This window comes from Motacilla alba, chromosome 7, assembly GCF_015832195.1.
Source record: "Motacilla alba alba isolate MOTALB_02 chromosome 7, Motacilla_alba_V1.0_pri, whole genome shotgun sequence".
NCBI classification, from domain to species: Eukaryota; Metazoa; Chordata; class Aves; order Passeriformes; family Motacillidae; genus Motacilla; species Motacilla alba.
In genome coordinates this window covers 36,656,844-36,683,541 of record NC_052022.1, presented here as the reverse complement: position 1 = coordinate 36,683,541, position 26,698 = coordinate 36,656,844, and the positions used below count along the sequence as shown (strand labels likewise).

The window sequence follows — 26,698 nt, the reverse complement described above, 5'->3', positions numbered from 1 at the left end:
TGAACAACTTCATCCTCCTGCCTGGATTTTCCTGTTCCTGCATGCTGTGCTTAAGGACATACAGGAACAGGTTTGTTCCTTGTCTTCTGAAGGAATTGCCCTGGGGCTGACGTGGAGCAGGCACTGCTGCTTTGTTTCACAGTTGAGCTTGGGGGGGAAAAAAAATATTGGTGTGTTTAAGCAGAAAAATTAAGAAGGATGCCTTCAACCAGCACAGCTTTTTGGGGAGTAAATCTGAAGCTTCAATGGCTATAGAATCATGGAATTATTAAGGTTAGAAAAGACCTACAAGATCATCAAGTGCAGCAGTTAATCCAGCACTGCCACGTTCACCACTAATCTATGTCCCCAATTGTCACATCTAGAAATCTTTTAAAGCCCTCTAGGGATGGAGACTCCAAACCTCCCTGGGCAGCCCCTTCAATCCCTGAGCACCCTTTCCATGAGGAAATTCCTGCTGATGTCCACCCTGAGCCTCCCTGGCCCAGCCTGAGGCCGTTCCCTCTCCTCCTGTCCCTGTTCCCTGGAGCAGAGCCTGACTCTCCCCGGCTGTCCCCTCCTGGCAGGAGCTGTGCAGAGCCACAAGGGCCCCCCTGAGCCTCCTTTGCTCCAGGCTGAGCCCCTTCCCAGCTCCCTCAGCCCCTCCAGACCCTTCCCCAGCTCTGTTTTCTTCTCTGGACCTCAAAATGTCCTTCCAGCCCTACCTGAAAACGTGCTGCTGCTCTCCTGGGCTTATTTCTGCTGGGCAAACCAGCTCCGTGTGTGTGTGTGATCAGCATTATTAAAGAGGAGATCAGAGGAGTCGGTGGTGCTGCAGAGACCTTAACAGGAGACAGTGCACAGGGCTGAGTGTAACTTCATTTATTGTGGAGAAGTTCCTCTTGGATCTTCCTCAAGAAACCCTGAAAGCTCTGCTTTGATAAACGAGGCTTTGGCCATGATTAATTCATGGCATTTTGGGTAATGTCTCTACCTGTTTGTCTGGAACACTGTGTTGCTGAAGTGGAACACTTGTAGCTGTGCATCATTCATCTTTGACCCAGGTGAATGACATGGAGCTGTGTCAGGGGGGTTTAGGAATTTGGAATTTGGATTTGGGGGTTTGGATTTTAGGAAAAGGTTCTTCCCTCCGAGGGTGCTGGGCACTGTCCAGGCTCCACAGGGAATGGGCACAGCCCCAAGGCTGCCAGAGCTCCAGGAGGGTTTGGACACCACTCCCAGGGATGCCCAGGCTGGGATTGTTGGGGTGTCTGTGCAGGGCCAGGGGCTGGACTGCAGTCCTTCTGGATCCCTTCCAACTCTGGACATTCCATGATTTCCTTTTCCACTTACCCCGTGCAGTGTTTTCCAGTAAAACTGCTGCTTCTACCTGAAAATGCAGCTGAAAATGACATTCAGCTCCGTGTTTATCCCCACCTCGAGGTGCCAAGTCACCTCCTGCTGCTTTTGAGGCATCCTGACAGCAGTGCAGGCACTGGCCTTGCTGACATGGAGCTTATCCAAGAAAACCCCTTGTCCCCCAGCTTGGAGCACAGCTGCCAGCAGTGCTGTCCTTAAATCTGCTGCTGGATTTGTCCCTGATTTTTGCATGTTTATGGATGATGAGGGAACACAGTAGTGTCATGGCTCTGAATATGTAATAAGTCATTATAGGACAAAATGTTCTTTCTGAAGCTCGTTAGGGCTGATGTTCACCAGAATTTTGTGCTCTATTATTCTTTTCCTTTCATGCTTCGTGCCAGCCCGTCCCAATTGCACTTGCTCTGTTTCAGCTGCCTTGATTTCTTTAATTTGGCATTGGTGTCCCATGTGTAGGTGGGGTGTGTGTCCATTTATTTCAGTTCTGCTGGTATTTCCGTGTGCTGCTCCTCTGGCCTGAATACTTGTCCTTCTCCTCCAGTTGCCCTAAGGATATTTCACTGACCCTCTCTCCTGGCTTCTCAGATCATTTTCTCATCTCCCATGTCGGACGTGAATGTTGAATAGGTTGAACTGATTTTAATCCTGTATTATAGCCCAGTAATTATTATTATTATTATTATCCCAGTATTTATGCTGTAGAGGAGAAAATGTCCACATCTGCTTGAATATATCTGTGCTTGTAAAAACTGCTTGAAAGAAGAGGGTAAATTGTTACATTTTCTGTATTGCCAGCTCTTCGTGGTCCATCATTCATCTTTTATTTCGTGGCACCCTTTGATTTTACCTTATGCAGCTTTTAGCACCTCAGGTTTAGATCTGAATGATGCTTGTTGGCCACTGTATGTTTGATTAAGGTACAGAGTCGATTCCAAGCTCACAAACACAGGGACTGAGTATTTACCCAAACCAGTGCTTTACCTGCACAGCATTTGGAGAGGAAAAGCAGAGGATCCTGGTTGTTTCCTTGTCCACTGTGCAGGGCAGGATCCAGCCTCAAACCCCATGTCCAGACCTGCACTTACAGAATTTGCACAATCCCAGAATGGTTTGGATTGGAAGGGACCTTCAGGATTATCCAGTGCCACCCTTGCCATGAGCAGGCACACCTCCCACTGTCCCAGGTGGCTCCAAGCCCCAGCATCCACCTGGCCTTGGACATTCCAGGGATCCAGGGGCAGCCCCAGCTGCTCTGGGCACCCTGTGCCAGGGCCTGCCCACCCTCCCAGGGAACAATTCCTGCCCAGTATCTCATCGAAATCTTCCCACCTTCAGCTTAAAACCATTGAGTAACAGAAGTTCTTACCAACCAAGGTTGTTTCAGCTGCTTTTCACTGCCCTTAATATTTTCTTCCTATTGCATTTATTTTTTTCTTTTTTTTCTTTTTTTCCAGAACAAGAAGAGAACTTTGAGTTTATCATCGTCTCTCTCACGGGCCAGACTTGGCACTTTGAAGCAACCACCTACGAAGAGAGGGACGCGTGGGTCCAAGCCATAGAGAGCCAGATCCTGGCCAGTTTACAGTCCTGTGAGAGCAGCAAGAACAAGGTATGGGGCACAGAGTAATGCTGGCAATAAGCCATGGCTCAGGGGATCATTAGGATGACAGCAAATTCTGGATTTTAAGCCCTTAGCCCTTGAGGGGTGTGTGTTCCCCCCACAGCTGTGCAGGGCTGGAGCTCTCTGAGGGAAGAACGTGGCCCGGGAGGAGCAGCTTTCCCCTTTGGAATGCTTTCCTCTGATCTGATGCCAGAAGGAATCTGCTTGCCTTTCCTGTCAAAACAAACGTTTAAAATCTGAGATGTCTTCAGCCAATGCTCATTTTGGGAGAACCTCTGTGTCTTGAGGGCAGGTGTCTGTAAACACTTCACAGGAGAGAGCAAAGTGCTGAGTGGTGATTGAGAGAGTGAAATGGCCAATAATTGTCCAGAACTGTAGATCTTTTAATATTACCCACCTAACAGTTGTCTTTCATGATTTTATACTGCAAGGAAGAGACTCATATTTTTAAATGAATGCCTGCTTTCATTGCCCTGGTGTGCTAGACTAGATCAAACACCAGTAATTACCATCATCATAACACAATTTATTTCCCATTTTGTGTTAAAAAATGGGGTTTTTCCAACATATATTCCTGAGATGGAGGAAAATCACAGTTTACATGTTTCTTGCTTAGCATGGGTTCACACATTCTGAAATTAATGTGTTATCAGAGCACAGAAGGGGAAGTTTGTACATTAACACCCACATAAAAAGATGACTACGAAAGGATAAAGAGTGGCTGGGCAATGGTTCAGAGAGATTTTTCTCACTGGGTTCCCAAAGCATGTCAGAAGAACTGGCTGGAACAGCAAAGGGCAGTTGGCTGGACAGGTTTAGCAGGTGTCCCATGGAAGTTGTGTCTCCAGGAGGACATCCACAAGTCCTAATTAAATCACACCTCGGGTAGCCCTCAAGGCAGTTTAGTTGGTGTCTGGGTTTGAAAAGACAGGTGTCTGCTGAGGAAGGCAGGAGCCTCCCCTGAAATGGAGAATGCAAACCCCCTCCCTCCTTGAAATTAAGGGGCTCTCAGGCAAAGATATGGGAATAGGAATGACAGCTCTTTACTAGGAAGAAAATACAAATAAAATAAACAATGCAGTAATACAGAACAACACTGCCAGAGTCAGAATAGGAGCTGCCCCCTGTGGGTCAGGGTGGTGGCAGCAGTGCCATTCCGTGGTGGCTGCAGCCCTCCTGCAGTGCCAGCTGTGGTTCTGCTGGAGCAGGGATCCTGGAGAAGGGTGGAGTTTTCCTCTGAAGGTCCAGGGCTGCTGGAGATGGGCCAGCTCTTCCTCTGGGAATGCAGTGGAGAAGAAAGCTGCTCCTCTGGGAATGCAGTGGGAAAAGGCTGCTCTGGTATCCCAAAATCTCAGATTATATCCAGGTAGGAATGCTTGGCTCTTCCTCCTGGGCAGAGCCTCTCCCAGTGGGATGATGGAATTTTATCAGCCATGCAATGACACTCACTGGCCCATGAAGAGAAGAGATCTCCTGGAGGGAGGATTGATTGTGGAAGAGCTAAAGAAAACTGCCCCACCTGGTTTTAACAGGTGGCCCAATTGAGAGAAGAGACCTGCCCCACCTCTAACAGATGGCAACAGAATACACAGCCCCAAGCACATCTTGCATTTCCAGCCTAAGACAGTTGGGTAGAGCTGAGCTGCCTGTACATCAGGAGAGTCTCCCCCAGCAGAGGTCATGGGCAGGTCATTGTGGGGAGCATTCAAAGGGGAGCCACCGGGTGAAGTCTGACCTTTGGATGATGAAAAAGTTCCAGCCGCTTCTGCAAACCGTCCCTTAGTCTTCATTAGCACAAGCACACACATCAATAAAAGAAATTGATCTTGTAAAATAATATTCTTGTCTCATTTATCTCAAGAAGCAAGCCTACAGTGTGGCTGCTTCTCTTGGGAAGAGCAGGGCTCGTTCTCAAGCTCGATTTCCCTCTGTTAGAATCCAGGCTGGATACCCTGAATGTCTAGGAGATGCCAAAGGACTACTGTTCCTTGAGAGGCAAATCAAGACTTGAGGTTCCTTGACTGTATTCATTCGACCTTGGTCTGAGCTTTGGGGTTTGCTGCTCATTCAGCTGACGGTTGTGTCACTGGGGTTTTTGGGTTCTTGCTGCTCATTGGTGTCTCTGGCTCCCCGCAGTCGCGCCTGACGAGTCAGAACGAGGCCATGGCCCTGCAGTCCATCAGGAACATCAGAGGCAATTCCCACTGCGTGGACTGCGAGGCACAGAGTGAGTACAGCCACCTGACTGCAGCTCTGACCCCTTCTCCTTGGCCAGGCCCTGGGAGCGCCCAGCCCTGGCCTCCCTGCTGTCACATCCCCTCCCTTGATGGCACATCTCTGCTTCATGAAGGATTTGCTTAACCAGACTTGTTTGATCTTAATTTATGCTCAATATCCGCCACATCGAGTGCATCCTGATTTTCCCCCCTCGTTGTTTCACGTTGAACGTCAGCATTTCTGTACTTGCCTTCAAAGAAAAGGCAAAAAGTTTGCTGTTTGCCATCAGTCCCTTCCATTTCCCTCCTGTTTTGCGGGGTGAGAGCACACGTGCTGTGGTAATATTTTCAAAGAGGTAGAGCTTGATTGCTGGTTTTTTGGTTTGGTTTTTCAGGCCTGCTTGTCAGAAGAAACCAAAGTCATTGCTCATTATATCTGGATACTAGCAAACTGATTTTGGGTTATTTTTTTTCTTCCCCTTTGTGTTTCTTTCCCCCTTTTTTTTTTATTTTTTGAAACATATGCTTGGTGTTCAGAAGAGTGTTCTCAGGAATACTTTGAGCTGTGCTTCACCTCACTAACCCCGACTGAGGCCATTATTCTGGTGCTCTTTAGTTCCAGGGGTTTGCAACAAAGCCACAGAAAGGAAGTTCTCTTGCTCTAAAGCAATTAGTTGTAGGAGCTAAAGGACTGAGAACTTGTGCATTTTTATTTCTTTGATATTTGGAAGTCAGAACTTTCCTTGCGATTTTGACACATGCTTAAAATGGAAAAATATTCGCTTACTTTTCCTCAGGTGTGATTTTTATTTTTAAAGATTGGCTGCTTGGGATTCTGACTCCTGGTCTAAGCCTTTCTGACACCCCAGTGTAAAAAGAACATTTGTACACAAGTGCAGGTGCTTTTGCACCAATAATTTGGTCCCTGCTTTCACTCTAAGTGATCCAGCACGTGCTAAACCAGAGAAGAGCTAGGTTTGGGTGGTATTTTAGCACCTGGAGCCCAAAGCAAGTCTTATTTATTAGTGTGCTTTCATAGTGACCTGGCAGTCATTGAGATTTCCCCCAGAGCTTTGATGCAGCTCAGGAGGAAGGCAGAAAGGATGATGTGCTGTGGATGAGGAGGAGGGGGTCTGGGAGTGACCTACGTGGATATTGAGCTCATTTGAAGTACTCACTGCTGCCTCTGAGCAGCCCATGGTGGAAGTGGTGCTGAAAATGCATGGGTGGCATTTTCCTAGCCTTGATAACTAGCTATTTATTTATAAAATATACAAACATATTCTATTTATATATATATATTTATGGGAGGTTATATTATGTATCCACAAGATGCAATCCCTTCAGTGCAGACAAATTCCACAACATCCTTCTGATCCATCTCAGCCCTACCCAGACACCACACTCCAAGCCTTGCTAACTAGGTATTTATTTATGAAATATACAAACATATTATATTTTTATATGTATATATTTATGGGAGATATAGATACATAGAAATTATGTATCTATGAGGTGCCATCCCTTCAGTGCAGACAACTTCCACAACATCCTTCTGATCCACCTCAGCCCTACCCAGACTCCACACTCCTAGCCTTGCTAACTGGATATTTATTTATAAAATATACAACTATGGGGTTTTTTAATATATATTTATTGGAGGTTATAATATATATCTATAAGATGCAATCCCTTCAGTGCAGACAATTCCACAACATCCTTCTGATCCACCTCAGCTCTGCCCAGGCTGTCCCCAAGGCTGGTGTTTCTCTCCCCAGCCATGCACGTATCCTAGGATTTATGCAGCCAGGATGGTTGCTTAATCAGGAAAACGCTTGTGCAAGAAAACAGCACTCTTTTTTTATCTTTTTTTGGGTTTTTTTTCCCCCAACCAATCTGGTTTTCACCCAGATTGCTCATGGGTCAAGCTGGCCCCCATGCCTGGTGCCAGCAGCAGGGATGTGCCAGGAGCTCGTTGCTGAGAGAGGGCAGAGTGGGACAGCCCATTTTGGCAACACTCTGTCATGTGCCTTTTATGGGGGGATGATTTTGGAATCTCAGCTGGACTTGTTTGTATTCTCACAATGATTTATACCCTCTTTGACTCCTCTTGCTGTTTGACCTTCCTGGTTTTAAGGCCGCTGTCATTCCTTTGGAAAAATGTGAGATATTTCCAAAGCTGTGGATCTTAAAATGTAAACACACTCACAGAGGAGGTGAACCTCAGCCTGCTGCTTTTCCTGCAGGGCTTTGCTTTATTCCCTCGCCTCCCTTGCTGCCTTGCCTGGGCAGGTCCTTACCCCCAGAGCACTTAACATCAGAAACCCCAGCACTCAGTGGAAGTCTCACATTGTTTGCATCTCCACAGAGCCAGATGTTTGGGAGCACAGGAGTGGGAGATGCTGCCATCCCTCAGCTTATTCAGGAGCTGTCAATCTTCCCCTTCAGAAGTCTCATTCTCCCTCTTTCTGGAGCTCTTTGCCTTTTGAGCACTTGATGCAGCACTTTGTTTCACTGGGGAATTCTGCCTTGTTGGGTGTTAATCCAGCAGCTGTGTGCTGCCAGCATCCCAGCCCTGTGGCAGCCTCCAGCTAAAGTTATTCAATATTCTCCTGTCAACATTCCCATCCCAGACCAAGAGAAGAGGCAAAGTGCTCTTTAGGAGCTGGAGTTTGTGCCCAGGATCTGATTTCACGTTTCAAAAGGAAACCGGTGTTGCCTTTTCCCAAAGCAGCAGAGTCCCGGTGCTGACTCTGTCTGGAAAAGCCACCCAAGGTGATCCAGTAGTTCAGGCAAAGCCAGCTGAATTTCTGGATCTTGGCTCGCCAGAGGATAAATATCAGTCTCCTCTTCCAAGATACCTGGAGAACATGGAACATCAGGTCTTTGCTGTTGTAGAAGAAATTAGGGAGGGTTTAAAAACATGGATTCTCATCATGAGTTTTCCATTCCAGGAGTCTGATCACACACTCTGGTGTATTTTGGATTTGAAGGCCAAACATGGAGATAATAATTTGGACAATCTTGTCCTACCCATCACAAAATTCAGTTTTTCATACGGAATAGGAAAAAAAAAAGAATAGGAGAGTTGCAAACTTTTCTCCCCCTTCTGCAGCAACTCGAGATGCCTTCACCCCTGCTTCTTTCCCTGGCTCTTCTGCTCCTCCTTCCAGCAATTCCTTCTGCTCAGCCCAGGGATATCTCACAGCTGCTGACCTCAGGAAGGTTCAGCCTTTCATCAGCCTCCTTGGATCCAAAGGGATGAAGGAGACAGTGGGGAGGGGTTATTCTCCTAAGAGAGTGTTCACCTCCAAGTGGTGAAGCTGATTGAGGTGAGAGTCAGAGTGGAGAAGAGGTTTTCAGGGCAGGAATGAGCTGAGTGTTTTTGAGGCTATGAACAGCTGAAAAATGTAATCTGGATATATGCAGTGGTGCTAAAAAGCTCTTTTTTGTTCGACCAATTCTAAGTAAAGCACCTCTAGCTGCACTGAGTGGGCTTTTTCTTCCTTTTGCTGTCAAACCTTGATGCCCACACCTGCCACGTGCTCGCGAGCATCCCCCAATTCAGAGTTACTCTCACCATCAGCAGGAAAAGGGAGCTGGGTTTGTATAACCTTTAAAGTAAAAAAAAACCCAACCTTGAATAGTTACAGCTTTCTAACCACTTGTGGTGTGAATTGGTGATAACAATTTTCATTTCTGTAACGAGCTCATCCCTTTCCTTGCCTCGTTTGCCACTTCCCACCCAGCTGTGTGTTGTCAGATTGTTGAAATTGAAAACAATATGTTGCTGAAATTTCGTGGAACTCCCGGTTGTTGTTTTGGGGAACTCCTTCAGTCCTAGCAGTGCTGGCAACTGAGAGGCTCTTCCAACCCAAACCATTCTGTGATGCTCTGAAGCAGGGGAATATTTAAAGAATTTTTTCAGTATAAGATGCACTACATGTGCTTCCAGTAGAGAGGTGTTTGGGCGGGAGGTCAGCTCCTTAACTCCAGTTCTGTCAGAATAATTGGAATTATGTAAGTTGGTATTCCATTCTCTTGCTTCCTTCTGAGTTCATGCCTCTTAGAGCTCATTGCACTTTGGATTTTTGTGAGGGTAACCCTGGCCTTTGCAGGTCAGGGGTTTCATCCGAGCCACAGTTTGCACATTTCAAATTATTACTTGCCGTGTTCAAATTTATACCAACAAACTGAGATTTTGGGGGGGGGGGGGGGGGGGGGGGTCTTTGAGATTTTGAAAGTTGAGATTTTTTTGTGTGTTTCAGGTGAACCACTGGTTCCTCCACTGGCAGAACAACAGTGGAGGTATCTGAAAAATTACGGAATTGAAGGAGTTTGTTGTAGTTGTTGTACCAAAAGCTTGGAAAGTGTGGCAGGAGTTTTGTCTCACCTGATTTTTTGGAGATCTGAAATGCTGTATAGCTATAATGTGGATATTAAATTATGTATAGTATAGGACTTGGTATGGACAGGAACTTTTAAACAGAAGATGTGCTTTTCTGCTCAAGTGGAATAAGATGGGAGATTTTCTTCTTGGTTGCATTTTTAGATTTCAATGGACTGGTTGAAAAATGTCAGTCAATGCCTTCAGTGAAATGTGGGACTTCACAATTAAAATTATGAGCTTTCCTTTCCTATTTTTTTGTCCAAACATGACATGGGAAAGAACTAGAAAATGTTTTGTTTCCACATATTTTGGCTGCCAGAAATAGCTTTTCATTTGTGGGTTACACAAAGTCGAGACGAGTCTTTGGATGAATTTTTCAGAACAGAAGGAAACACTGGAAATTCATTTTCTGTCAGCTCCAAATTTTGTTTAGATAGGAACAAGAACTGCCTGCCCTCTTAATTAATCCCATTTTCCTGCATGGCATTTGTGTAGTTCTTTGGGATGCACAGAGTGAGGCATGAAGAAAAGATCTGACAGCAGGGGGTTAGAAAAAAACCAACCAAAATTCCTCTCATGTGTCCTCAGCTGCATTTGTTAAGGTGAATGTTTGTTGTAAAGAAGGCAATCCATACAAATCTAGATTTGAATTACACAGGACAGTGGCAAAAGAGCTTTGAACCATGTTGGGAAATGGGATTTCCCATCTTGTGTCAGGTTTGTCCCAGTGTCACCCTTTGTGGGGTTGTTTTGGGTGGGTGCAATCCTTCTGGCTCGTGCCCTGGAACCGGGGCTGTTCCAAGTGGGATGTTTCCACCTTGGTGTTTATCTCCCTGATGCTGGAGATGGAAGAAGAGTCAGATGGAAGAGCCACACGTAGCTGGTGATGTGTGTGGTTATTGAGGGAGCTGATGGAGTTAGCAGGAGATAATTGTTTCTAGGCTCTGGTTTTTGCTCCTTTTTCCCTTTCAGCTGACTACGAGCAGCTCTGGGTTCCCAGGGAGGGGCTTTCTTCCCTGCTTCATCATCCTTTACCCATCCCCATGGTTATATTGCCTCTGTTTCTCCTTTCCCCTCTAATTCATTGGGGTTTTTTGGCTGGAGGTGGAGTAATGCATCTTTTGAGACACCACATTTTATTGTTCTTTACTCCTTGAAGGGTTGGCATCTCCACTGACCCTGGAAGACCTCCCAGCTGTGGTTTGGACAAGACACCCCCTCTTGTGTTTATGGGGTGCTCTGTGGCAGGAAGGAATGATGAATCTGACTCCATGTTCTTAGAAGGCTAATTTATTATTTTATTATACTATATTACATTAAAGAATACTATACTAAACTATACTAAAGAGTACAGAAAGGATACAGACAGGAACCTAAAAAGATAATAATGAAGACTTGTGACTCCTTCCAGAGTCCCAGCACAGCTTGACCCTGGTTGGTCATTAAGTCAAAACAATTCACATGAAACCAATGAAACAATCCCCTGTGGGTAAACAATCTCCAAACACATTCCAAAGCAGCGAAACACAGGAGAAGCAAATGAGATAATATTGTTTTCCTTTTTCTCTGAGGCTTCTCAGCTTCGCAGGAGAAGAATCCTGGGCAAGGGGATTTTTCCAGAAAATATGATGGTGACAACCCCCGGAGCCAAAACTTTTGTGCACAAACACCAGCTGGAAAGTTCTGTGGGGTGTTCCCTTGTCCTAACTGCTGTGTCCCTTGTCCTGCAGACCCCGACTGGGCCAGCCTCAACCTGGGAGCCCTCATCTGCATCGAATGCTCAGGTATCCACCGCAACCTCGGCACGCACCTGTCCCGGGTGCGCTCCCTGGACCTGGACGATTGGCCCATCGAGCTCATCAAGGTGATGTCAGCCATTGGCAACGAGCTGGCCAACAGTGTGTGGGAGGAGAACAGCCAAGGCCACGTGAAGCCTTCCCCAGACTCCACCAGGTGGGTTTGCGCTCGCCGCGCGTCGCCCGGCGCGTGCCGCTGCCGCCGCTTCGGAGTTCTCCCTTGTGGGGAAGTCATGATTTATCACCTCGCATTGTTTATAACCTCACTGTGTGCCCAGGAAGAACGTGTGTCAAAGTGGGAAGTGGCAAAAGTTGAGTGACCTCGTTGCTTTCTTGCTCTAGTGAAGGTTTCCTCGGCGGCTCTGCAGTTTTCTGTTCAGTGGGAGATGGAAACCTCCCACCTGCTTCTTCCCCCATCCGAATTATCGCGTCATGTGCTCCTTTGTCTCAGTGGGCCACCAAGTTCCTGCCTCTTGGACTGTCAGTTTGTCATTCACAGTCTCCCTACAGAGTTTCAGGGGATTTGTACCTGGCTGTCAGGTCTTTGCTTCTTCTCAGGGGTGTTCAAAGTCCTGCTCGCCACGGACTTGTTGCCTTTGTTTCTGTGTGATTTATGTGAAGCCATGAGCTGCTGGGGGGTGTCTCCTCTGAGAACAGCTCTTTACCTGCCTCTCATAGCCCCACACAGTGAAAATCTTCCTGTGAGGTGTTCTCCTACCTAAAACCGGGGGGTTTTGTGCTGAATTAATCTGATCAGTGTCAAAGACAGACGTTTTGAGAATACTTTCTCCAGTTTTGGATCAGGTGGAAGGCTCACTCTGCCTGGGCCAGCTCCTGCAGCAGAGGGCTGGGTTTGTGCTGCTGAGTGTAACAAAGTCAACTGTTCCTTCTTGCATTATTTCGTTAGCCCTGAAAAATGAATTTGTGGTGCCACCTTTGGTTCATCTTCGAGAATGAAGCCACTGCATTAATCAGGCTACTTAGATGAATGGCTGTGCATCTGAAAGTGCTCAGGGAGCCCCAAAGAGAGGTTTTGTTCAGGCAGAAATGCTCTATACCTGTGTACTACTGGGCACAATGATTTCATCGAGTAGGTTGAAATGAACTTTCAGTCATTGCTAACACTTCAACACAGAGATTTTATATTCTTGCACCTCACAAATACATGTTGCTCCTTACTGCTGAGGTGAGTGGTTCTAAACAGCTGAAAGGGAAATGCTTTCAATTGGAATTCTGTTAACAAAAAAGAAAAATCACATTATTTCAGTAGTCACATTATAATCATCATGAAAAATCTGAAATCCATGTGACTGTGATGAAAAGAGCACCATCCATTTCAATTAATAATTCACTCAGGATTGAATTTTACTTCTAGAAAATCAACTTTTTTCTCTTAGTATTTCATACACAGGGCTTATTTTAATTCTCCCACTTTGCTTCTGTGCATCTTCATGGTTATATTCAGCTGATTCTGATTGTCACTGATATCACTGCACTTTCTCTCCTGCACTGCAACATTTCTGGACAAAAAGATTCATTTTATAGATAGGATTTTCTAGCTCTGTGTCCAGGTTCACGCTTATGTGATAGAAGAGGTGCTAGAAAAAGCAGAATTAGGGTGATGTGGAAATATTCCCACAAAGCAATTGCAGTCTTGCTTTGCTGCTCCCATTCCTCTGCTGTTTGCAGCAGGGACTGAAATGCAATTTTTTACATAAATACCAAAGAGTTCTGCTTTTTTCAAGTGTGTGCCTGCTTTTGTGCTTCCCTTTGGTTCCTGCCAGCATCACAATCCTTCTGTCCAAGCTGTGGCAAGAAAATAAATTCACGTTCTTCAGGTAGAGGCTCTGCTCCCCATGTTCTCACTGCTGCTTGGAGTTTTGCATGAGGAATTCCATTGGAAGCAGCTGAAACGGCCCTGAAAGGAGGGTTAAACAAACCTTCCTTTTGCTGTTGTGGAGGGACTGAAGGGGGAAGAGGCACCCCCAGGAGAGCTGGAGAGGCACTTGGGACAAGGGTGTGGAATGACAGGACACAGGGAATGGCTTCCCACTGCCAGAGGACAGGGATGGATGGGATATTGGGAATTAGGAATTGTTCCCTGGGAGGGTGGGGAGGGGCCAGCACAGGGTGCCCAGAGCAGCTGTGGCTGCCCCTGGATCCCTGGCAGTGTCCAAGGCCAGGCTGGACACTGGGGCTTGGAGGACAGTAGAAGGTGTCCCTGCCCATGGCAGGGGGTGGCACTGGATGGTCCTGAAGGTCCCTTCCAACCCAAACCATTCTGGGAATCTGATTCTGTGATGGGCCCTCAATAGACACTTTGAGAGGGGATCAGGTGGGATTCACCTTTTCACGTTGTGTCTTTCTATTGGGGGTGAAGCCATCAGTGGAAACCCACAGATCTCTAGGGACACAAAAAAAAAAAAAAAAAAAAAAAAAAGTAATGAATAGCTCCACAAATTTTGAGTTGTTGGGCTGAGAGGCTGAAGGAATGTTCACAGGCTGGACTAAGAGGAGCCTGAAAGTCTTGATGTGGCTTTCAAAGCACTCCCTTCAGCCTGGGAGAGGTTGGCACTGATCACTGTATGCTTGCCGTGGCATCCTGTGTGTTTCTGTGGAGTAGAGGAAAGGGTGGAGGGATTCCTGGAGGAGGAATTGCCAAATGGCTACTCTAGGTCATGGCACAACTAAGGAATCTTACCCAGGAAGATGTCACTGGTATTTCTGGAGACAGAGCTGTGGGTACAGCTTCCCTTTAGTAATTTTGCACACTCAAAAAATAAGGTACCAAATTCAAGACCTTATCATGGCCTGCACCTTCCTCATGAGGGACAGCTCCCTGTGACAGGGACAGCACCCAGGGAATGGCTGGAGCTGTGTCAGGGGATGTTTAGGCTGGATTTTAGGAAAAGGTTCTTCCCCCAGAGGGTGCTGGGCACTGCCCAGGCTCCCCAGGGAACAGGCACAGCCCCAGGCTGCCAGAGCCCAAGGAACATTTGGACAATGCTCTCAGGGATGCACAGGCTGGGATTGTTGGGCTGTCTGTGCAGGGCCAGGGGTTGGATCAATGATCCTTGTGGGTCCTTTCCAGCTGAGGATATTCTATGATTAAGCCATGTGAAATACTGCTGTCCTTTTCTAGCCCACGCAAGTGCACTTCAAATTCTTCATCCAAGCAAATCATGGGGAAAGATAAACCACTTATTTGAAGGCCAGAAAGGTTCTGAGATTGGAGGGTGTGTAAAATGAAAGCCTGGGAGCTCTTCAGCAAAAGGCATCATCCCTCGTGCACTGATCAGGAATATTGCCCAGCTCTATCCTCTTGTATTGGTACATTCCAGCCCCCATCCATCTGGAGAGTCAAGCAGCCTGGTCTAGAGGAAGGTGTCCCATGGCAGGAGGTGGGATGGGGTGGGCTTTAAGGCCCCTTCCAACCCAAACCATCCTGGAATTCTTCAGGCAGATCTCCAGGTCGTTCAGTGTCCCTGTAAGTGAAAAGCGACACCCAGGATGGCCTCTGGCACTGAACTGGAAGGTTTTGGAAGCACAGGTGTGGTGGGATGCCCAAGGAAGAAGCAGGAGGCAGAGCTGAGGGTGTTTCTGGGATTTCGGGAGGAACGAGGGACAAACACGAGCTCCGCTGAGCGCGGAAAGTTGGGGAAATGGTGGAAAACCCAAACACTTGAGTGTAAAGGGAGCAGGGACCAGCTGGCCCCTGAGCTGTGGTGTCCGTGGGTCCCTGATTAGGTCGGCTCTGGAGAGCTGGTAATTGGTTCCAGCAATTACCAGCAGCCCAGAGAAGGCCGCTCCAACTTGGGGAGGCCTGTGACAAATTGAAGCTGACTGCTGCTGAAGGAGTATCGACTTCCCATTCCTAAACAGGGGCATCATTAGTCAAGAAAAGCATCTTTTAATTACTCCCAGGAAGAAAAAAAAGAAAAAGAGCGAAAAAAGGAAAAAGATCTTTCGGTATGGATCCTGCAACAACCGCCAGGTTTTTTTTCCAAGTGTATTCAATACTAAATTTATTGTCTCTGAGGGAGGGGGCGAGCAGGGGGAGCTTGCCTGCAGTCCCTCCTTGGGTAATGCAGGTTTCATTTGGAGTGAGAAGTCAAATTAGAGTAAATCAATGTTGCGACAATTAACTGGGGCTGGGGATGGGATCAGGATTTTTCCTCTAATTGCTATTGATACTGTTTAAGCACACTCTCACAACGCTGCTTTGGAGTGCTGCAGCACTGCTGGAGCCCTGTGGGGCTGAGCAGCTCCGTGGAGGAATGTTGGAGATGTGGGGAAGCCAGCTTGGGAATTCTTTGCCTGTTGCACTGGGGTGTCCATCTCCTACCAGATATTTACCTTTTTCTGGACACGTCTCACTTGTTTAGCTTTGTCCTCGTGCTCGTGTGGCTTCTGGTTTGCAGACTCGTTTGCCACCATTGACTTCCCGAGGTGGTGTTGGCCTTCTCCAAAGGATACAAGCTGCCCCCATCCCTCTGCCCACTCCAGGAGATGGTTGTCTGCTCCCTCACCCTCCTTCCCTGGGCTCCATCTCTGTCTCCCTGGGGCCGTTGGGATGGATATGCCACCTCCACCATCTGGAACTTGCCAGGCAAGCTGAGGGAAGGCAGGCTCCTGTCCAGGCACCATCCCAGCCACGCTTCTTGTTCTGCTGCTCAGACAATGCCAAATATCTGCATTGGCTACACACAGACAGGGCTCCACCATTCCAGCACCTTCTTGCGAATATTCACCAGCCGGTGGAATGTCCAACTCCATTAAAACTCTGGTTTTGGAGCGAGGGGTGAGTGGATTGCAAGAGTCCAGGCACAGTTTTAAGCTCTTTAAGTGGGGCCTGGAGCACGAGCAGCAGTTGTGCTCAGGTCTGTTTGCTCAGCAATCTCGGGTTATCCTGGGTACCAAGGCTTACAGGAAAATCCAACAGTGGCTGAGCTGGGAGCCGACAATGCCGGGAATGGACTCTCACCTTCCAAGGGAAGATCCAGTTTGATCCTTGCTCACTAATGAACTCAGTTTAATGGTGTCAGGGACATTTTGCAGCTGCACTGTATTGCGCTGAGTTTCACAGTCCTGCACCAAAGCCTGGCTTGTGCTGCTCCAAGGAGAGCGGCCGTGACGCCGAGCTGGTCACTGGGGAGTGACTTGGATGAAAAATACAACAAAATGCCTTCCACGAACATGTTCATCCTTTTCTTTGTAAAAATAATTAATCCTTCATCACAGATGAAGGTGAGCCCGGGGAAATGGAGCACTTCAGGTGCTGCTCTCGCATCCTGGCTCTTGTAGGGCGGCTGTGTTCCAGCCCTCCCTCAGCCCTTGCTCCTTCTGGCCAGCAGTTTGTGGTGCTGCCGGTCCCGGACTCCTGGCAGAGGGAATGAATAGTGCCTGGGGGAGCACGGGTACCTCTCTATCCCTGATTATCAGCTCTGGCTCCTTGGCAGATCTTGGCCTGATGAGGTCAGTGTTTTGTGCCTTTTCAGTGCTCCTCCACGCCTGACACCTTTCCCGTTCCAGGGCTGGGGGAAGGGGGTTTTTAAAAATAAATCTAAAAAAAAAAAAAAAAAAAAAAAGAAAGAAAGAAGAAGGAAAAAAAAAAAAGATTTTATTGTGAAGGGCTGACCAGAACCCATCTGCAGTTGGGTGGCATCTGCTCCCCACATGTCACTTCCCTCATTAACAAGCAATTGAATTAATTAAATGCTACTCAGAACACGCATAACAAGCTACCGGCAGTGTCCAAATTAGCACTGATAATCAAGGATGATTTCCTTTATTATCCTGCTAAGTGGTGTGCAGGCTCTGATCTCCCTGTCTGCCCTCATCTATTTACATACCCCCAGCTTCTGCCTTTAGAAGCTGAGGTTATCTTACCTAGTTAATTTGCCACGATCACCAAGCATGGCGGATTGATATTCCTGCCTCTGCTGAAGCAAACCCCCTCCTTTCTCCCCCTTTTCCTTCCTCCCCAAGCCTGGTCCTTTGTATCTCAAGCTCACTGATAAATTAAAAGCCACCCCTGTGGTCTCTCAAGTGAGTAATAGAGGCAGAAATTTCATTTTGCAACTGGCTGATTTAATGATCCAAAGGGTAATTAATGGCCTGATTATCTTAATGTTAAATATGTCCGGCAGCAATTACTGTGACCTCCCGCTTGTCAAGGTCCAGGCTATGCTCTTCTTTCAATTAAGTTCTCTGGGGCTTAATGGTATGAATAAACTCCTCTGATTCTATCATTCCGGACTCTGAGATTTAAGCGAGCTGGGGGCTCGTTTGGAGTTTTAATCAGCCCGTCTTCTACTTGAGCGATCAGAGTTAACAATTATAACAAGGACAGTTTAACTTTCTTTCTTTCTTTCCCCCCCCCTCCCCTTTCCACTTCTTTATATATTTTTTTTTTATTATTTTTTTTTTCTGAAGCGCTCGGAGGGGATTTTGTTGGCGGCAGCGGCGGCTTTGCCGGGGCCAGTCTCTCCCGATATAAATTATCATGTGAATGCCGCTGTTTTTCCATTTGACAGGCTTAATTAATTGGCAGGAGCTCCCGAAAATGACAGTGCCACTAATTGCAACTCCGAGCCCATCTCTGTCACGGCGCGCTTGTCAGCGGCCGTGCCCCGCTCCTGCCGCGGCCGGACTCTGTTGACGTTTCCCATTCCGGTTTTCACATCTCGTCGGGGAACGTGATGGGATGTGATAGCCCAAGATGTGCCTTTGGCTCTCGCAGGCAGGCAGCTCGTGTGTGCGAGGATGACATTTGCTGCCAATAAAGTTTAGACAGCTGGGCTGCTGCCGGCCCAGCAGCTGCTCGGGGACCGCAGGTTAGGCTTAAGGTTTGGCTTAAGGTTTCCAGCTTGGACTTGGGGGTCAGTAAAAACTCGCTCCTGCTCTTCCTGGTGGCTGAACTCCTCTGAGCAGCACAACTCCCAGCGAGCTGGAGTTCTATTAGCTCTGTTTTGGACAGCAGATATTTCATGGAGATAATGAGGAAAATGGATAAATCATTAGTTACGGCGGCATCGCGTCCTCAAACGCAGACGTAAATAAAGAGACTGATTCACTGCTGCCAGTAAACTCTGGGGTGCAGCTGGAGGAGTGAACCCTTCGTGTGCTTCCACACTGGGCTGCTTTGCAATTGAATTTAAACAAAAAAATGAAATTGTCACTCACCAGTAGCTTCCAGGAAACGCATCTGACAGGAAGAGCTAAGCGAGGTGAGCGAACATCAGCTTGGGTGGCTGCTGGTCAGACTTCAGCCTTTTGGAGGCCTTGGAAGCTCAAATACAATACTGCAAAGATGAAAGGTGGTAGTAGTAGTAGTAGTAATATTCTGTTTTATTGTCCTTGCAGCTGCTTGGCAGCCCTTGTCACCCAGGAGCTGATCCGGTGAAACACCGGTGCCTGTACGGCAGCCTGGGAGATGCCTGGATGATTAAAAATCAAAACAAAACAACCACAACACCCTCGACCCCGCTTGTCCAAGTTAATGAGTGCTTTAGATGAAATGCTCCCTGCCTCAGCTGCACCTTTCCTGTGTGCAAAGCTGCCTCTGATAAAAGCTCAGCCTCTCGATAAACAGGAGCCTGGTTTGCAATAATTATTACAATTGTTACTTTCCTCCTTGGTGGTGGTGAAAGAGAAACCTGAAAAGGAGGTGCTGCTGTCTCCTTCTGCAGGTTAGGAAAGCATTTATTAAAGAGCCACAGTGCTGTTCTTCTTTTCAATCAAAATAGCATCAGTACCACTTCACTGAATCCCTGAAGTGTCTCAGACCAGCCTGGACAGGGCTTGGAGCAACAGTCAGCTCCAGGTACCTTTATTCCAGTGAGATTCTTGACAAATTTGGATTCTCCTTCTTTGTGGATTGGCATGCCATGCTGAAAAATACCAAGTTAAGCTCAAATTCCCTAGAAAAAGAGGATAATGAGCTGTTAAACTTGGAGAAATCTAGAATTCGAGTTCAGTACTCATACCAGGGGGATTTTTTGCGGACAAGAGTGTCTGTAAGTTGATAATCAGCAATAGAAATAGGTTTTTTTGTTAGTTTGTTTTGGTTTTTGTTTTGGTTTGTTTTTTGTTTACTGGAATAAGAACCCATATGGTGGGTGGGTGAGTGCCTGTCCTGAAGGTCTCAAAACCGTGTAGGATCTTGGCTTCAAGCTTAACTTTCTGCTTAGATACAGACTGATTATTTCTCTTTTTGTGTTAGTTCTCTCCCAAACACCTACCAGAGCTAGAGAGATTTGGAGACCAATGTGTTTTCAGTGGACTTCACATCTGCTGGGCCAAAAGCCACTGGAAAAGGTCAACTCAGAGCTCGCTAACAGAGAGAAAACCCCATCACTGTGTTTATGAGAAACTGCTCGGGCCAGTGTAGAACTACAACGGAGGAATGAAAGGGCTAATCAGAACAAAATTTTAATTTCAGATGAGGAAAAAGGGGTGGTGAATTTATAACTTATGGGAAAGCATGGCTAACATCAGGCTGATGGCCAGGATCACTGAAAAGGAGTCAGCTGGAAACCACTGTGGGTTAATTTTTCCTCAGAAAATTCCTTGGTATCATTAACACTGGAATGAAATTGCACGCCACATGTGTGGATGCACATATCTGCTACTCCAGAGCACCTGAGGAATGCATATGGGGAATTTCATCTTAAACATGGCGAGCTAAAAGCAACTGGAAAATGAAGTTTGCTGTCTAAAGCGTTGGGCAGCCTTGCCAAGGTGCTCTTTCACCAGTTATCCATCAGTTACTTCTTAAAGGAAAAGCATTGGACACTTGCTCGTTCTGGAAATTCAGCTGTTCGCAAGGCTGAAAGTTGTGATAATAGTAAAACATGTCATAATAAAAACATGTAATAATAAAAAACATGTTAATTAAAAAACATGTTAATTAAAAAACAAGTAATAATAGTAAAGCCATTGAGTTAAAAAAATGCTCAATGTCAAGCATCAGCTATTATGAGGTGCCCAGGTCAGATCCAAAGGCTCATCTGTGAGAATTTTGGGAAGTACTGTGAGTCAGGCACTTGAGGAAACACCCAGCAGATTGGAAAACACCTATTCTGTTAGAAAGAAATCTTATGCAAAATATTTTCTTTTTATTTGCAGCTTTTCTGTGTGGTTGACGTTTCACCCGTTCCTTTCATTCCTCCTGCCCTGAGGTCACATCTGCCTCTCTGCACATGAGGTCTCCCCCAGGCAGTGGAACCAAACAGAATTCAAATTGCTTTCTGAGCTAAAGCCAGTTTGCTCCTGGTTTGTGCTGGGGGAAGCTCTGCTGTGTAAATTCCTCCTGCTGTTTCTGCATTTTCTGCTGTTAAAGAGACACATAAACTGGTTGTGGTTAAATCTGAGGAGAGGGAGGGTGGGAGGTGCTCCCCAGGATTCTGTTTTCCATGGGTGGGATGTCACAGGGGGGTTGTGACACGAACTCTCGGCAGTTGTCACCGGTGATGGTGGTTGTGTTCCTCCTGTGCTTTCTGCCTCTTTCAGCCATTTGGATGGATCTGTTCCAGCTCCTGGGCCAGCAGAGCGTGGCTGAAGGCAGTGGTGGGATGCTTTGAAGGCAGGCAGTGCCTCTCTGTGCTCCTGGTGGCTTTGCTGGCCGGTGACACGAGGCACAGAGGCAGCAGCATCCCCTCGCTTTGGTCCTGCCTACAGAACCCGCAGGGCTCCCTAACAGTAACTGTGACCAACTTTCTTTTGTGCTTTTTTCCCTTTTTTCCCCCCTTTGTTTAAGACTGAGCTTTGTTTCTGGCTCTGCAGGAAGCTGGTAGCCTATGGCAAGGGACTGGGGAGATAAGACTTCAGTAAGATAACTAAATGAAAAGGGCAGCAGTGAAAAGATGGTGCTGGCTTTTGACTGGACTGAAACTTGATATACACAGCAGCCCAAATGCAGGTTCCCCACAGCTCTCAAATATTCTCTGTTCGTCTGGGATGATGCTCTTCCAGCTGCATTTTTCCATGTGTGGGTGCTGGAGTGGGGGGCAGCAGCAGAGCCCCGGCAGAAATGAGTGACCAGAAGAAACCAGAGCAGCTCTGGAGTAATTAAAGAGCCGAGGGGAGCACAGGTGAGGGGTGGCAGGCAGGAATTAGAGGGAGATGAAATCCCTGCCTGTGCCTGTTAACCAGCTTGTGCAGACGGAGCAAAGTCCTGTGGCTGAGGCATTTTTTTGTGTGAGAATTTGGGGAGCGAGGAGAAGCCGTGTCTTGGTAATTGGTGAGCCTCAAAGGTGTGCACGGGCCCAGCTTCAAAAAGCCTCCGTGCTGCACAGATGATGAAGTCATGGCCTAGAAATCTTCCTGCTAACTTTGCTTTTCCTCCAAAAGATTTACACTGGCCTGGTTTCATCCGGGTCAGAATTTCCAAAGGGATGTTTTGATTGTATTTTCACTTGTCTGTGCAGCACCAGCCAGGCTTGGGAAGCTGAGGTGCTCACAGGATTAAATCACAAGCCCAGGAATGCCTCTGAGGCTCCTCTGCTAGTGGGTAGAACAGGATTTGTCACCGTGTGGTAAAACTGAAGGCTGTCTTATGAAAAGATGATATTCAGAAGTTGACTTTTTTACTTGTTCATTTCAAGAAGCCAGAATTTGCAGCTTTAATCCTTTGCTGGTGACGTGTGTGGGCTCCTGTCCGAGCCTCTCCAGACCAGATCTGCTTTGGCCACTTGTCCTCCCACAGCTCAGACCACCCCTGAATGGGTTCCTCAGTTTGCTTGGGTTCACCTGTTGCATTCAGGCAAAAAGGTGGAAAATAAAAAATCAGCTACAGAAAATAATCTGGATTATTTGTTCAGACTTCTGGTCAAGGAGAAGAGTTACAATATTATTATTTTAAATTACATTACTATTTTTAATAATGTTTAAAATAAATGTTATCTTTTGAAATACTGCTGCAATTGCAATTTTGGGTGGTGGAACTCCAGTTTGGGTTGGTGCAGGTGCTCCCAGCTCTGGTTCCAGCTGTGGCCACCATCACACAAAATTTCTTTGGAGGCTGGATAAACTCAGCAGCCACAGGATCCTTTGAAAAGCAGAGGGTTTTTTGTTAAAAATCAGTCACTAACATTTTGAATGGTTTTTTTTTAAGGTGTGTTTTACAGGGGGTGTTTGGGAGGTGTGAAGGAGCAGACAAGGTGGAGGGATATGCAGGATGTGTGGTGGGAATGCTCCAAGTGAAATGAGAGATGAGAATGGCTCTACTGACAGAGTTTTGCGACCCCTGAAATGATTAACACATGTCCAAAGCTGATTTGTAGCTTGTGTTTGCTGCCACATTCGCATTTTTGTGGAGTCACACAGCTTGTTTGATAGCAATGTGTGTGTTAAGATGTGGAACAAGAGGCAGGGGAGAGCATGGGGTGCCTCAGAAGTAGAAGGAAAATAGCCTCCAATACCAAATGTGGTGTTTTGTGAGAGCAAAGTGCGTTTGGCATCTGGGGGGGAGAGGTTTGGTGTGCATTTTTTACAGCCACACCAATAATGGGACATTCAGGAGCCAACCCAGTTTACAGGGAAGGCTCTCAGGGCACCCCAAAAAGTTGTGTTGTCAGCCAGGAGTGATAAAGTACATAAAAAATGAGCTGGTTTTGTGATTCCCCACATTTCAGAAAGAAATGGCAAAGCACAGTGGGACTTGTGTGTTCACAATTAAATATTGTGCTGTTGTTTTTTTGTGGAATTGTAATTTTTTTTTTGTTTTTTTGTACTGGAGTGCCTTGGTGAGGAGGGTTTGGTGGCCAGGTAGGTGCCAATATCCACAGGAGTTTTGGTCTGGAGCAGCAGAAGCCACAAATTTAGTTCAGGGGATGATTCTGATCCACACAAAGTGGATTCCCTGTAGAGAAACATAACTATCAGGTAAATATAATATGGTCAAGCATATGTTTTATATTTATCAAAAATTTATCAAGCGTATGTATAATATCCTTGATAAATTCAAGATAATGTATAAAAATAGAAATAAAATACACAAAATACGAACTGCTATTTTGTATGTGTCTATAGTGCACTTTACTCCACTCTCAGGACAATTGGTTTCACTGCTTTAAAAAAACGAAAATTAAATGTTTCCTGGATCGTGCAGTTTTTGTGAAAGAGAACATTGGATAACAGTTTGAGAAGCATGGAGATAAATCTTGGCTCGTTTTGGGATTTGAGGGGTTGCATTTCAGGCCACAGTTTAAAAATCTTTTGAGCAAGAACTCAGCTGAAGTGGAAGAGGGATGAGACTCCCAGTAATCTGACATGATGCAGGATTGAGGTGGGTACATTACTTGCCAAAATAGAGAATTTTGGAGAAGAATGGTAAGAAATATTTCAAGTCTTCCGTGGGTAGCAGGAGGTGCTTAAGGGGGTTAATGAAATGTTAATGATTTAGAGGGGGATGGAGGGGTTTGCAGGCATTTGGAGGTGATCTCCTTGGAAAAATGGGGTCTTGTAGTTCAAAAAAGTGCTCCTAAGAGCAGGAGTGGGAGATGGAGAATGTAGGAGCAGGGAGGAGGTGTTTGGACTGGGTATTTCTTCAGCTGGGCAGTCTTTTCCCAGGGAAAGCAGTGATTCCCACCACAGGCTGTGGAGCAAGGCAGGGGATGGAATGACCACAGTGCCTTTTGCTTTCTAGATTCACCAAAGCTCTGGTAAGGAATCTCACAGCATTCCAATTTCAAAATACTTCTTCCTGTTTCACCTTGAGTCCTCTTAGCACTGCAGAAAACTGCAGAAATCAGCTGAGATCAGGATCTAATTCCAGTGCTCTTTCCTCCCTGTCCCCTGCTCCCCTCCTGCATCCTCTGGATGTCCATTTCTGTAAGTTTTCCCTTCAGAACAAACCTATCATTTTTCACCACAGGATATTTACAGCTTCAATCAGTGCCAAATTCAATTGGCTTCTGATCTCATCGCTGGAAGTTATAGATGCAGATATTATTTGCACTGTGGTTAATTATGGAGCAATCAAACTTTGGCTTTTCCACTGTAATTTCCTCTGCCAGCTAATTTAATTAATCACCCCCAGCTCAGCTCTTCCAGCTGCGACCGGCAGGGTCATTAATTAGACATGTGGTGGTAGCTCATAGACCAGTTCCTGTGAAGGGGCTGCTGCCCACTTGATCTCTGAGGGAGCTCTAGCTTTTTTTCCAAGCATCCAGGCAGGATTGGAGGTAGCTGCCAGGTTGTTGCATCCCTCGGATGCCGTTCCCAAAAGACAGACCATAAGCAAACATCAGGATTGCAGGGACTGCTGGCACTCAGCTCTCAGGGACTGGGATCAGATGCCCACCAAGATGCAATTTAGGGTCTCGCCCAGCGGTTCTTAGTGCTCCATCCATTCTGGGCTCATCCAGGAGCTAAAAAACAAATGCTCAGGAATTTGAACTTGATAGAGCTCCTTCTGACTGTTGGTGGGAGCTGCCTGGTGTTTGTCAGATGGAAAACATTTTAATTGCCAGATCACATCAGCAATAGCAATATTTTTTTCCCACTATAAAAGCTGTGCAAAATACCCAGCTAAATCTGTCACATTGTTTAGACCTCAGAATAATCACTAATTCCTTTTCCTTCAGGGTGGAAGAATATTTTACAGTAAACAAAATGGGTTGATACAGCCTAGGAGTCTCATCCTAAGCATTATCAGCAGAGGGCAAGTGATTTGGGATATGTGATGGCCCTGGAAAGTCCAAGCATTTTGCAGGGAAAGCAGCAGGTCCTTGGTGTTTGGTCTGTTTGGATAGCTGGGAATACACACCCTGCCTTTGGGTTGTACTTTGCACCTAAAATATCATGGATTCGTGGAATGGGTAAATTTGGGAAAGCCCTCCGAGATCATTGAGTGCAACCCTTGACCCAGCACTGCCAGGTCCCTAAATGCCACATCAAGGAATCCTCCAAATCCATCATGTTCTCACACTGGGAGTTTTAAGCATCCTTTGTTTTACCACCAGGATCTTCTTTATCCTCCCTGGAGTGCCAAGCCACTGATGTTCCCATGCTGACTCTTGGAGTTGGATAAGGTGAAAATCTTCAGGATGCTTCAGAAAGCTCCTGGGCAGCTTTCCCAAACACACCCAGACAGGCAGGCTGCTTTTACTGCACTGGGATTTCAAACCTGTTGCAAAGCTGTCGTGTCTGATCAGTGCCTGCGTCTGCCGGCGGTGCATTGCTGATGGATTGGTTGGAGTCTCCCCCACTTCTTTTCACAATAGACAAACTCAGCTCAAGACAACTGTTTTAATCATCCTGGCTCACAAAGCCTCCTTTCAGCCTCTTCTGTCCAAAACATCCATCAACCCTGCCCAGAAATAGTAAACTGAAAATAAAAAAATCTGTTCTCTTCACTGCTTAACTGCAAGTGCCTTTTTTAATAGCAGAACAGCACTGTGAGCTCCCCTCTCTGAAGGAGAAGGTGCTGCTGATCCAGCCCTCCATTCAAATGCATCCTGCTCTTCTCTGGTGGCTTTTTTCCTCCCTTGTCTTTCTCAGAAGGTTCCCTCGGTCTGAACTGTTTTGGGGAAGATGCTTTTTGTACAAAGTCCCTTCACACTCGGGGAGAGCTTTAGGGATTCTCACAGAGACACAGCTCAGCAGCTGCTGCAGAGTGAAGGGGTCACATCTGCCTCTGCCAGCACAGGGAGATTGTTGACAATAACATTGCTGGGGAGGCCCTGGACCAGAGAGATCTGTGATGGAGGAGAGAGCAGCTCTTCCCTTCAGAGGAGCTCTCTCTACACCTTGTTGTGGAGCAGAAGTGCCTGCACCGTGTTAGGGATGCTCCTGTGGGAATTCCTCAGTTTCACAGCTGGAAAAGCTGCTGCTGGAAGGGAGTGGGGCTCAGGGAATGTGTGCATGTAGAGAGAGAGAAAATCACAGAAGGTTGGGAAGAACCTCCAAGCCACACCATAAAGCCACACCAGCTTTATGGGATAGATAGATAGATAGATAGATAGATAGATAGATAGATAGATAGATAGATAGATAGATAGATAAAAATATATATTTATTATCACTTTATCTTAAGAAGGTACTGCTAAATAATTTGACACCCAGAAGTAGAGCTACTGCCAGCATTAACTGGATGATGATCCTCCATAAAGACCTGGCATTAAAACAACCCCACTGGTCGTTGAAGAAAGCCAGCATCCAAAATTCCCAAAATAACCATCAGTGTTCTGTAGGCAAGCTGGAGAATTAGTTTGTTTTTTTTTTTTGCTGTGCAAAAAAATTGGAATTGCACTTGGTCTTGATCAGCAGATTGTAATCACCCGGTGCTACTTCACCTACTCGTGTCACTTGG

General features: G+C 46.5%; 1 protein-coding gene across 12 annotated transcripts in view; it reads left to right on the top strand.

Annotated features, from left to right (window-relative positions):
• The window catches only part of AGAP1 (ArfGAP with GTPase domain, ankyrin repeat and PH domain 1), a 308,025-nt gene that overhangs the window by 263,426 nt on the left and 17,901 nt on the right, over positions 1-26,698 (top strand). For all 12 annotated transcript variants that reach the window (XM_038142034.1, XM_038142032.1, XM_038142030.1 and 9 more), the window contains 3 exons: positions 2,814-2,968; positions 5,117-5,207; positions 11,317-11,539. In XM_038142034.1, coding sequence (XP_037997962.1) covers positions 2,814-2,968; positions 5,117-5,207; positions 11,317-11,539 — 469 coding nt within the window. The remainder of the gene's footprint in view (positions 1-2,813; positions 2,969-5,116; positions 5,208-11,316; positions 11,540-26,698) is intronic.